Source organism: Electrophorus electricus, chromosome 19 (assembly GCF_041902795.1).
Source record: "Electrophorus electricus isolate QZ-2024a chromosome 19, ASM4190279v1, whole genome shotgun sequence".
Classification (NCBI taxonomy): domain Eukaryota; kingdom Metazoa; phylum Chordata; class Actinopteri; order Gymnotiformes; family Gymnotidae; genus Electrophorus; species Electrophorus electricus.
This window is the reverse complement of record NC_137515.1, coordinates 19,092,456-19,105,279: the sequence shown is the minus strand read 5'-3', so window position 1 is coordinate 19,105,279 and position 12,824 is coordinate 19,092,456. Positions and strand designations below refer to the sequence as shown.

The following is a 12,824-nucleotide window of genomic DNA, read 5'->3' as shown; positions in this document are numbered from 1 at the left end:
TATGAAGGCACACTGACACACAAGGACGCTGGGGTCATGAAACTGAAGAATGTTCCAGTTAAATGGGCGGAAGTGAGCGCGTGTCTTCTGACCCACAAATATCCACAGTGTCCTTAAAAACTGGCGCGCCGGCCAACAAACTAACGGGGCAAAAACAATCCCCCTTGGCACCAAACTCCCACGTTTACGACGCCGTTCCGCAGAGCTCGGGAGTCGTAAAGCAGAAATCCCCCGTCTCCGTTATCGGCGTGCAGCGCAGAGACGGAGGTGGCGTGAAGCACTAAAGGCAGGCGAGGAAACACCCGTCGGGCCCATCTCATGCCGTTCAGCAATGGAGAGGTTTTTAGTTCCGTGAGTGCCCAGGAATGCTCGCCTCATACATGTTGTGTTTTGACAGCCCTGTACTTCCTCATGCCTGATCAGAGCCTCGGCGGACACACCTGGCAGAGGACTTGAGAGCTGAACTGTCAGGTTGGATAAGCTACATCGCTGCCAGCGTTAGCAACACACTAACCACAGAATATAATATTAGTAACGGCAGGGTATTCATCGTTGTTGTCAAAAACGTAGATGAAAAACAGGTCAAGCACTCTAAACTCACAAAAGGAAAAGCAAACCGTAATGCCGTGATAAACTGGCTGGTGACATCACGGCTGCAGGGCGACAATTAGAGGTGGAGGTGTGTTTGGAGAAATGACTGAGGCTTGAAATAACACACACACACACACACACACACACACACACACACACACACACACACACACACGCACGCTCGCTGTAGCTTTGGGGACTGAGTGTGTGCATCTATGACACTATTGATGACAAGAGTAAGCCAGTTGAATATGGAAAGTGAGGAAGGTAGAGAGAGCGAGAGAGAGAGAGAGCGAGAGAGAGAGAGAGCGCGAGAGCGAGAGCACCCATCCAGTGGTCAGACGCGTTTCCAGGTGGCTAAAACACGCTCTGTTTCTGCCTCTTTCTCACGCGTGTGCCTACCCCTTAACCTCCCTCTGTCTCTGAGTCTCCAGTTCCGCAGACCTTCCTCATCTCCCCCCTTCAGACAACACACATTCTTCATTATCAACACAAATCGAGGGGCTTCTTTAATTATGGAGTGGCGTAATCGACCCCTCACATACACACAATTACACTTACCCCATCCGCCTGTCAATCACAGAATCTACATCTACTGACACGCATGCACATGGTGATGGAGGAGCAGAAAGGTCTAGTTAAACTGCCCAGCAAAACAGGCCAGAAAATTCTCTTTATTGCCATGTGATCAATGAAGTAAAACAGACGCAGGGCTGTGCGTTAATGTTTCCCGCAAATATCAGAACAGGAAAAAAAATGTGATCTGAGTGACTTTGCCTGAGGCGCGATACAGGATATGACATATGATATGATGTGGTGTGGATGCCAGGGCCAGACAGCCGGTTGGAGCGCTTCAGAACCGGCTCTTCTCCTGTGAGCGGCAGTTCTGCATGTGGGGATGCCTCTCTGAACAACGAGAGCAGAAGAGGAGAGCTCGGCTGGCCAGAGCTGACAGGAGGATGACAGAAATGCAAATAAGCATTCCACCAGCGCCGCAAACTGTTAAAACATATCAGAACCCCCAACCGTCCGAACCTGGATCTGCGAAATCCACGAAATCCAACACCATAGTGGGCACAGGCTTGCCGAACTCAGAAAGCCGCAGACCGGAATAACGCTGACGATCTGATTGAATTTTGATTTCTGTTGCCATCTGAGGACGATGATGGGGTCAAGATTTGGCTTAGACAGCCATGAATCCATGGACCCATCGTGCCTTGTGTCAACAGCTCAGGCTGCCGGTGGTGTTATAGTGGTGTGGGGAGCGTTTTCCGGGCACTCACTGGGTCTCCTAAATGACTACTGAGCATCGTTCGGATGCCACAGCCTTCCTGAGAATTACTGCTAACTGGCTGAGTCGCTTTTACGCGCATAATTCTCCCATTTTATAACAGCCACTTGCAGCATGAGAATGGCCAACGTCACAACGCACAAGTCACATCCAACTGTCCCTGAGCAGGACAAATAAGTCTCCTGTGGACTCTTCAGACGTCCGGTCTGAATCCGACGCAGTACCGCTGGAACCTGGTGGACCAGGAGACGAAGTACAGCATGGAGGCGGTCTAGAGAAAATGTGTCCGTAACCATCCGAGGATCAAGGCGGTGCTTTTAAACACCCCGTAATTCGTTGCCGTTTACGGAGGGTTTCATCCAATTAAATGCAAGGCGACTTCCTCACATTCACATTTGAGCAGAGAAGAAAGGAGTCTTTTCAAGTTGAAAGTGTTTCTCCTCCACATGTTCCTGCCGTTTTAAAATATCTGACTTCAAAACTAAAAAAGAAAAACAAAGAAGAAAAACAAAGCCATCCATCTAGTTTAGTGTGGAGAGAAGTTTGTGGGTTTTGGCATGTTGTGATTTAAAGCGCTGGCAGGACTCCATTTAAAGGCCCTTTCTTACAGACCAAGTGGCCCCTGGCTGAGAACTCTTGTGTGAGCAAGAATGTGGCCCCCCCCCCCGTTTCCATCCTGAACTAATCTAGAACTCCAGCAGCCCTTCTCTTCTCCAGAGCTGCTCTGCTGTTCTCCCTCACGGCTCGCTCGCCCTCGTCAGGAGCTCTGATTAGAAGGAATATTTACTCAGCCTTTGGTAAGGTGTTGGAATTGGAACTCCATTTCGCTGTGGAGGGCCTCGAGCACAACGGGGCTGCGTGTGGAGTTTAACTGATGTGGGCCGAGCAAACAGTGAGACTTTTCCGTCAGCGGCCGCAGCGTCTGCGTGTTTGAGTGAGACTACCAGTGCAACCGCACTGAGCTCAGAAGATCCATTTCCTGACAAAACTGGATGCAGTGCATGAGTGAAGGTCTGCCAGTCTCTCTCTCTCTCTCTCTCTCTCTCTCTCTCTCAAACCCACACACACCATTTTGGATCAACTGTGTGGGAGCAACTGGATGTGTAAGTTATCAACAAGGCCTGTGAGTGTGTGTCACGTTACAGTGAGAAGGACATCCGAGCGCGCTTGCTAGTCACGCCTGTACTGCTCCTGTCCTAAAGGAGGCTTATCTCACCCCAGGCCTCATCAACCCTGCAGCGCTGTGTGTGTGTGTGTGTGTGTGCGCGCGCACGCTGCCTAAGGCTCGTCTCCGCACACAGTCCGAGTAGCGAAGGCTGCTCTCCTGACAGAGAGCACGCGGGTGCGGCCCTTCCGTCAGGGAAGCTCAGCGCGGACCCTCAGCCTTCCAGTACGACCCACGTCTCTCCGAATCCGCCAGTGCACGTGCTGTTCTGCCCTCCCTGTCCGGTGTAATTGTGCAGGTTAAATGCCGTCACGACTCCATCTGCTGCGGTGGCGCCACGCGCGGCCCATAGGAGACCGCAGACACTAGCCTGCCTCTGACAAAGGACGGACACCGGCAATCTCATTGAAAAATAATCAAACATTCTTACAAATATCCAGACACGGAGAGCAAACACGGACCTGCGTCTCTCTGCCACTCGCACGCACGCAGGGACACAAATACAGATCTGGTGTACCTGCACAAGGAATTTAAAGCTACCTGCAAAAACAGAAAAGGCTGTACACTTATAGTAGCAAATCCCTGCCACACCTCTGGTGGTGGCCGAGCAAGAGCGCCAGGACTCACGGGGTCGAGGTGAAGGCGGAACACAGTCCTGCAGACTCCAAAGCCCACTGCCTCCTGCAGAAGGCACACGCCACCTGTGCTGATCTGGGCACTCAGGTGTGGAGATGGGTGTGGGTGTGTGTTCACCAACACTCTCCTGCCCTCTTCCTCCACGGTTCGTCTTTTGCTCGGTACGAGCTCGCAGAAGCTTTTCTTGCTCTGCCTCATGCTTGAGAGTAAAGAGCCATGCACTACGGTTGTCTTAACCTCTGCAAATCACCATATAAAAACAGATATAGTTTTAATTTCAACCGTTATTTAATCGAAAAGGAAATGTGGTCAGAAAATACATTACACTGCCAGTTCGACAAGCTTTCAAAGAAAAGTGTCTGAAAAAGTGGTCGTCGTCACTAAGAGAGCTATAATGTACGCAGCTTTGGTGGTTTCCTGCCAGACCCAGTCGTTCCCGTACAGCTAAATTGCATGGTGCTCTATTTAAAGGGAGTGCTATTTAAAGAGACCCACCTAACTGACAAAAAAAAAACAAAAAAACACGATGCTTTCTGCCAGTCCAAAAATACTGGCACACAACTTAAAGCAAGCATGACAGCACTGGATAGGCACAGAGCTCCACCCAGCTCCACCCAGCTCCACCCAGCTGTCAGCATGCACCACCCACCAGCGTTTGCTGCCTTGTCATGTGCTCCATCCTGTGCGGTGCAAAAATGACAACCCCCCCCCCCCCCCACTACCTGTGGTTGGGGGTTTATCCGGGGAGGGGGGGGGGTTGTCAGGTGGCTTTACCTGTGTGTGTGTGTGTGTGTGTGTGTGTGTGTGTGTGTGTTTGAGTAAAAAGGGTGGATCAGCAGGCTATGGAGAATTAGGGCTTTGAGAAATAAGAAGTCATAATTAAGATGTCAAACCAAGGTGTTCGTTTTCAGTCCCACGGTGTGAGGGTGTCTTTCTCTCCCCCGTCTGGATACCACCGTGTTTCAGACGCTTTTAAACACCATCGTGGAGGACGAGAGAGAAAGATGGACATCCAAGAACCAGTTCATCTCTCTCTCTAGAGGACATTGTGAATGTGTTCAGGGTGCATGCAGCTCAGAGCATCTTGTCCAACCAGACAGTCAAGTGCATGGTAGAAAGGCACCAAAACCATAACACACACACAAGCACACAACAGCTTCCTCTCAGAGGAACTAAAGACACTGTATAACCTTCCCAAACTGGCATTGACTAGTTGGATCAGCCTGGGTAATGTCCTCTCATTACCACGAGTCATGTTTCAGTCAACGGGGATTAGCAGGGCGGATGTTGCGCGTCTGTTAATGAAGATTAGGTGTACTGGGTTGCAGTTTATTAGAAACTCTTGCCTTTCCCGGAGACTTTGCCATACATCTCTAAGTAATAGAATGTTACACGGTAACAAAAGGCAGCTGTCTGTAGTAGCAGGACTTTGGGTAAAAGCTGGTTTTGGATTAGTTCCAGGCCGGCGCGAGGCTCTTCTGGACCCGGCCAGGGCCGGTATCAGCTGCAGAACGGAAAAGAATGTTTATCTGAAATGTCTGAAGGTCCAATGGAGAGGGAATAGGAAGGTATAAAAGTACAGGAGACGAGACAAGAGGGAACGTAACCCGACACACTCGAGACGTGACGGTTTGGAGTTGGGTTACTGTAGGAACAAAGCCGACTCTGTACGGAAAGGTCCTGTGAGGGGAGGCCGGGAGCCAGCTACCCTCTCTCTCCCCAGACAAACACTACTCACCGACACAACGATCAACACCAATCACTCAAACGCAGACTCGCGCTGGGACTTCTGTAGGACGGATTTAAATCAGCTTTTGGACAGAGGAAGCGGCCAGTTTGTGTATACCTAAGAGACGTGATTCTGCACGTTATATGTGCGTGCACGTGTCTGAGAATGTCCGTATCCCTCCCCCTACATGGCGTCCCCAAACCCAAGCACCCAAGTCCATCTGAAAGATCTGGTTTAGGATGTCACTTTTTGGACTATAACTTGACACGTGGGGATAAAACTCCATTTAAACATGAAATCAAATAGCGGTCGCAATGGCTGGGGTAATCCGGACCAGATGGCCACAATGTTCTGGACGGGATAGTGCTTCTGACGGCTTACACAACCACAGCCCAAGTCTGGAATCTCCCCCAAAACGCGAGCGATGGTGATAAAATGGAACATTTCACAGTTCATTAGCCTGTATTTATATGAAGGCGCACACAGACTTTTCCCTGCAGTAACATAGTTCTCTTCAGTGACCGCAGGAGAGCTCTTCAGAAGTGTGGCTCCAGGAATGTGGAGGTCCCCCAAAACAGCCCTCCGATGTTTAAAGCATTCAGCAGCCTCAGCACATCATCTGTCCAGAGCAGGGCAGACAAAAACCAGTTGGCCTTCCAAGTAACAGTGGCAAAGAGAAAGCGCTTTCATTTATTTATACATCTTTATGAAGGATGTGTGTGTGCGAGTTTGTGAAAAACAAGAAAAAAAAAAAAAAAAAAGTGCGTTAATCCTCCTTTGAAGGTCAAAGGCTGTTTATTTTCCTCCAACATATTAATGAAATACTGCAAGGGGAAGATAACTTTAATCTCACGAGATCAGTTACACACGTCTCTCTCGGACCTCGACGCAAGGCTGGCGTCTCCACTCACTCTGTTGGCCATCTGTGCTCACGTGCTCAATGTTCAGCCCTCTCTACATCAGTTCCGTGTTTACTGCCGGCTTGAGTAACTCTTCGCCTGATACTGGGGCAACTAAGGAGTGGTGGAGGGGCAACCATCCCACCCAGGAGTTCAAACTGACCACTGCCTGTGTCCTCTCTCTCTCGTTCGCTCTCCTTCTCTCTCACACACACGGAGTCCTTTTCTTCTCTTCTATAAATCCCATCCCTTGCTCCAAACCATGGACAAGCCACGGTCTCTAAGGGCAGAAGCCTGAGCCGCTGCCCATTTCAATCTCTTCCATCTGTAATAATCGGGCATGCTTGCAAAATGAGGTACCGCCAAGCACGGCTTTTCCAAATCAAAAGTGATTCTCGACAAGTACGGCATATATACACAAATCAAGTTATTAATGAGAAGGGAAAAAAAATTGGCGAAAACACCGCAGGTCTGCTTTTATGAGGATTGTACCTGCTTAGTCTCTGGAGCTCGACTCCCGGTCTTCCATTACCAGTCTGGCGTCTGCCAGTACCGAGTGACCGCTGCCAGATCCTAATTGGCCAAGAGGGCAAATGGAAACAGTGCAGTAGCATGTACAAAGCAAGCTAACCGGCACGAGCCAGGTAGCAGAAAGACAACATTTATCAGCTACGACAGGGCTAAACAAGGCCTAAGTGCTCCGGAACACAGCCACTGTTACTGACCTGCCCGGTCCAGATGTAACCAACACGTGCGCAGTGCTGGATCTAGATGCCTTCTGGGCTATTCGAGCTGTGTCAACGGCAAGTTGACTAACGGAATTTTCATGTACTCTTGGCACTGTACTTATATCGTGCTAAATGAAACTTGGTGTTGTATTTTCAGAGACTGCAGAGGTTGAGAGGCAAGCTACTAGCAGCCCACAGACCCGCTGTTGGTATAATGCTAATTGATTAAGCGATCAGGTCCAATTGCACTTAATTTTAATCAATTAATTGATCAACTCCGATAGCATTGGTCTCAGATCTGAAACGTTTCTGCATATTAAATCCTTCCAGTGTGTTTGAGTCCTGCTTGTTGGTTCGTAGCTCCCCTCACAGGTTTTCATTGGGGCTTAAGTCAGGGCTAGAATATCGACCCATGACCTAGTCATCATCCCAGGGCAGAAGCTGCCATATTTTTATCCGAATCCCTTTGGTAATTAATGGATTCTTACGAGAGACCATCACATCCCAGGTCCATCACTATGCTTCATAGTGGGGATTACCTTAACTGGACTCTTTACACCAAACCAAACTTGGGGGTTTTGACATCACACTTATTTTTTTTTATATGCAATGACCTTTAATTATCTTAATAACTACTTACAGATACATGTGTAAATCATTACAAATCAAAACAATATTTGTTCCAAAGGCATTGTGCTCAATAGCTGTGTAAGCTACCCAAAACTGGTCATTAATAGTGAAGATCCTTTGCTTTGTGAAAGTTGTGTGCTAGTCTTCTGGCTGTATCTTTGAACACAGACCAAGGGCACTAGCTAATCAAGTGTATTGATCTTACATGTGTATTCCGTCCAATGTTTCAGGCAAACCACAGCCATGGAATTCCAATAGTCATACCAATGAACGTTCAAACTCAATATACGTTCAAACATTTCGAGCTGAGTGATTTCCACAAGATGCACCGATCGATGGGCCGGTGACCGGAATCGGCCGATCATTTACGTTTGTTCAGCACATGAGGGCGCAAGCAGTACAAACCCAACCAGGCGCACAGCGCAGCGACTGCACTCAGCCTGTAATGTTGACAACGTAAAGGCGCCTCAACTTTTTCATTTTTATTATGTGGTGCACTTGTTTTCATTTGGAAAAGTACAAATATTTTTTTATTTTATTTGGAGATTTTCCAAGAAGTTTGTTCTGTAAGATAGCGCTCATTTTTCTGTTGAGGTGCAAGGACTTTCCATTTAAAGTAAAGTTGAACAAAAACGTTCCCAGAAAGAATGAAAATCACAACGACCAACACGACTGCAATCGGTGCGTTTCTAGTTTCCCTTCATTGGAGCTTCGGCAGGATTCAATTTCATGGTAAGCGCGAGAACTGCGCACGCGCTCGAGACCCCTAGCTTCCAGCAGCAGCAGCGCGGGACCCCACAGAGCTCCGCGCCCCCACCTCGTGCATTTCAAAAGTCCAGCCAACCGGTATGAAAACCAGTACGCTGTTAAATATGCACGATGTTAAATGTCGTCCAGAGAAACAGTAAAAGTTAGCGGACTAGAGACTCCGGTTAGCGTCACCGTCGTAAAGCACCAACAACAATATGCAACACAAACCAAGCTCCTACAGTCTACGCTTTGCTCGTGGTGCTCTCCGGGGGCCTCCACCGATCAGTCGTCCGCCTTCGGTCGAGGTGAGCCGAATCCGTCTGCACGAGCTCTGAAACCAACGCCAGCGGTCGCGGGAAAGGTCGCTCGCGCAGTGACGTGCAGGCGCGAGCCATCCGCCTGGTTTTGCGTTATAACGTGTTTTAATTTTCGATTTTATTTTATTTTCAAGACAGAACGTTAAAAAAAAAAAAAAAGAACAAAACCACGAAAAGTAGCATTTACAATAACCTTCACATTTCGGCCTCCGTTGAATAAAGAACATAAGAGCCATAAAATGCCAGAAGCTGCTGGCACACCGACATCGTCGTGGAGGCAACTGCTGCTACGCCACTGAGATGGTTTAGTCAGCATCGCTCACTAAACGTTATCACGCTGGCTTCCCGGTTTGGCACGCGTTACGCACATCTATGAAAAGTCGGCCGCTGAAAAACAGGCAAAGAAGCCGTGTTTTTATCCCACGTGGCTATGAGGAAAAGCTCCAGAGAACAACATAACGGCCAAATGTATGAAGTGCTTGTAAAACAAATGCATGGCAGTAGTAAGGCACTTGCTGGGGGTCCTGGTTATAGCTAGTCAGTGGTCTGTGCAAGGCTGCATATCAGCCTGCAGGTCAAAGGGCTAAAATGGGTAGGTGTCAGAGTCACGCAGAAGCCAACACCTGTGAGGCCAAACACAACCGGGTGATTTATTTAAAACCCGCAGGGAACTAAAGCCCCATGAAACGCGGAATTGATTTCCGCCTCATCAAAATCACCCAACAAGTGATTGTGCCAGCAATGATTTGTTTGTAAATCTTTGTCCCCGTGGGGATGACATCTAGCCACATGTATTAAAACGTTACACAGTACTATTTAGCTAATAAAACTAAAGCATGTTTAAAAAGTGACATGATGACAGGATGCCAGTTAATAAAGGGCAGAAAGGCAATCAGCACAAAACGACCGTTGTGCTGTTCGGAAATGAGATTTTAGCCATTTCATATATTCGGTGGGACTCTTCAGGTATCAGTATGACTGAGGGTCTCTCTCAGTGGTTTGCTGCCGCAGTCTGGCCTTCTCAGAGGAATTAGAGAGACAGCATAGCAGCAGAGATGCTCTACACAGACATACACCACAGTGGACAAGAAGCGGAACGCCATGATTCGGACTTGAAGGTTTCCATGCTGACAGCTCGCGCTGTATCATCATTAAACGCCAGTCTTGTTCTGGACCTCCCTCTGAAGACCCCAGAGGTGACAATTATAAGTGCCTGACTCAAATCTATAAACCTGACTTCACAAACCGAGCTTTAAAAACAAACAAACAAACAAACAAACAAACAAAAACAAACCACTGATATTCTAACAGGCCAGCAGATCTGTTTTAGGCATCCCTTTTTAGAATTCATATTCCTGGTAAAGATATATTACAGTTGCCATGTTATTATTTTCTCATTGATCAATAATAGCCTGCAGAATATTTACCTAATTATTTATTAATAATTAGGAAAATATTCTGGTAATTATTCTTTTAAATTCACCATATTATGTATCAACAGCCAAACTTCCGTCGGACGATATAAAATTTTGCAGGAAGAATTTTACATACACGAGTCCCTGAGGTGACAAAACACAAACCAGGAAAGGCTTGGCTAAGTGACAGAGGCGCTAATTAAAGGCTAACGCTTAATGATTGCAGCTAATCGGCGTGGCAATCAAAGATAGGGTTTGTAAAGCAAAGACAGAGCCACATGGCTAAACAACCTCAGTGTCCATCTTTCTCCTGGCCGAGAGGGAGGCGATGGTTAACGAGGCATAATGGGAGGAGCAGAGGAGAACTGTTCACATCTGAAGAGAGCAATACTGCTTATATTGTTACATAACGTCAAGTGCTTTTACCAATTTTAACTTTTAGACCATAGCAATCTGAAGGCCACCTTCACCCCTGACACCCATGTGACAATATGAAGTTATTGAGATGAATATGAATAAAAGATCATTCAAAAGTGTTACTGCAATTTGATTTATCAGATAAGTCGCTTTTATCCAAAGAGATTTGCAACTCTGACTGAACACAACTGAGCAGTTGAGGGTTAAAGGTCTTGCTCAGGGGCCCAAGAGAGAAAACCTGGCAGTGAACTGGCAACCTCCAGTACTTTAACCACTGAGCTACCAATGGCCCAAGAATAGCCCCCCACTCTCTCTCTCTTTCTCTTACTTACACTTACTTCTAGAGAGGTCCTTTAATCTTTCAGCTAGGCTAGAACGTGAGCCTCAAATCGCTGTTTCATGTGTACCAGCGAGCGGCACACACAGCGTACTGTAAACAGACAAGGCAAACCTTTTGCCTCCTGCCTGGAGCCAAACACACACTTTTATCCTCACACAATCTAGCAGCTCTGCTCTCTAATACAGGGATTCTTCACTCTTTGTCCTAAGGGCTAAAAGTCAAAGCAGCTGGTAAACCCCTTTAACACACACACACACACACACTCTCACACACACAGACCACAGTCTTTCATCTCTGTGAGCCACCCCAATAAATATGCTAGCAGAACAGAGTTTGTCGGCACCTACACTGGGTAGGACGACATCTTCCAGGCCATTCGCTTCCCCAGCGTGCGTTAGCATACGGAGAAGCTTGAAGAGGCTTAGAAGAGGTAGAAGCAAAAAAGAAAAGATCCACATTTAAATGGAAATTAACTCCAAGGCAGAAGTTGTGGCCTGGCAGCCGCTAAGAAGTAACAGCCTATCTGTGTACAGTTTCCCAAGCCAGACTCTTTCACGGGCCAGGAAGGTAACCCCGTGTTGATTTAGGCCATACAAAGAGGAGGGGAGGGGTTTAATCCCTCCGGGGGGGTAATAGTCACTGCAAGGTGTCCGTCTCCTGGAGGAAAAACCTCTCTGTCAAGCGCTGCCATTCAGCTGCCCGCTCAACCCTACAAATCAAGCCCTGGAGGCCATCAAAGAGCAGAATGTGGGAAACAGGCCGTGGCCCAGAGGGAGCAGAGCGGAGGAGGAGGCGGAACAAGGGGCTTGTCGGCATCAATCAGCCCCTCTTTGGAAGCCCGTCCCTGGGGTCAGATCCCTTCCAGCTGCCACCCCCCCCCCAGCACACCACTCTCTCCGGCCCGGTGACGCACGACACGGCTTCCTAAGGCTGTGGTCTGTTACGCAAGGCAGCTCTAAGCCGGAGAAATGAGAAGCCCGGATTCCGGAGGCTTTGAGGGAAAATTAGCGGCATGAGGAAGGGGGTTGATAACGTTTTAAGATACTGTTGGCTCGTTAAAAAGCCTCGGCTCTTTCCTCTTTCAACAAACTAATCCCCCGCGGTCCTTCTTAGTGGATCTTCTACTGACAACACACACACTCATATAAAAAGACACGTATCCTGCTTCCAAAACACATCAATAAACTCTCTTTTTCTCTTTACAGTCTACCGCATGAATCTGTCATTTTCTGTTTAACTACACAAGAACGAGCAACCTCTAGCACACGTTGACTCCTCAAGTGCTCGGTTTACACATGCTGCGTATCTCGCATGGACTTCCTCATCCATCATGGTTGAGCTACGCGAGGGGCTATCTAATAAAGCCCGGAAGATGGATTTCTCTTTCACATATTATAGCGAGAGAACACAGATGAATATTTCACACCATCTAGCTGCAAAAAACCATAAGACAGCCGAAACACATGACAATGACAAAACACACGTCTTGCTCTCTCCAGCAGAACAGAGACAGCACCCCTACCTACCATAACGAAATGTCAAACAAAGCACCCATCAAAACAGAGGGAACCAACAGGGGCCATTTTTCAGACAAGAGACATACCCGTAAATCTGATCCCACTGTACACGCTGTATCAACACACACATACTTGCATACAAACCCACCCCCGCTGAGGCACAGGATAAAAAAAAAAAAAAAAAGCAAACTGCCGTGCTGAAAACCGACATACACAACAAACCGAGAGAAAGAAGAGACATACCTTTAACCGCAGCTGTTCTGAAGAGTTTCTCAGAGCTGGCATCGGAGCCCTGAGAGACAAAGAGAAAGAGAAAGATTGTTTTAAATACATCTGCTTCACAACGAACCAGGTGGCATTCTTCATCAAAAGGACGCACACCACACTAATGAAGTCCCT

General features: G+C 47.8%; 1 protein-coding gene across 10 annotated transcripts in view; it reads right to left on the bottom strand.

Moving 5' to 3' along the window:
- The window catches only part of auts2a (activator of transcription and developmental regulator AUTS2 a), a 317,309-nt gene that overhangs the window by 19,860 nt on the left and 284,625 nt on the right, over positions 1-12,824 (bottom strand). For all 10 annotated transcript variants that reach the window (XM_035535457.2, XM_081701846.1, XM_035535458.2 and 7 more), the window contains one exon: positions 12,669-12,717. In XM_035535457.2, the coding sequence (XP_035391350.1) occupies positions 12,669-12,717 (49 nt within the window). The remainder of the gene's footprint in view (positions 1-12,668; positions 12,718-12,824) is intronic.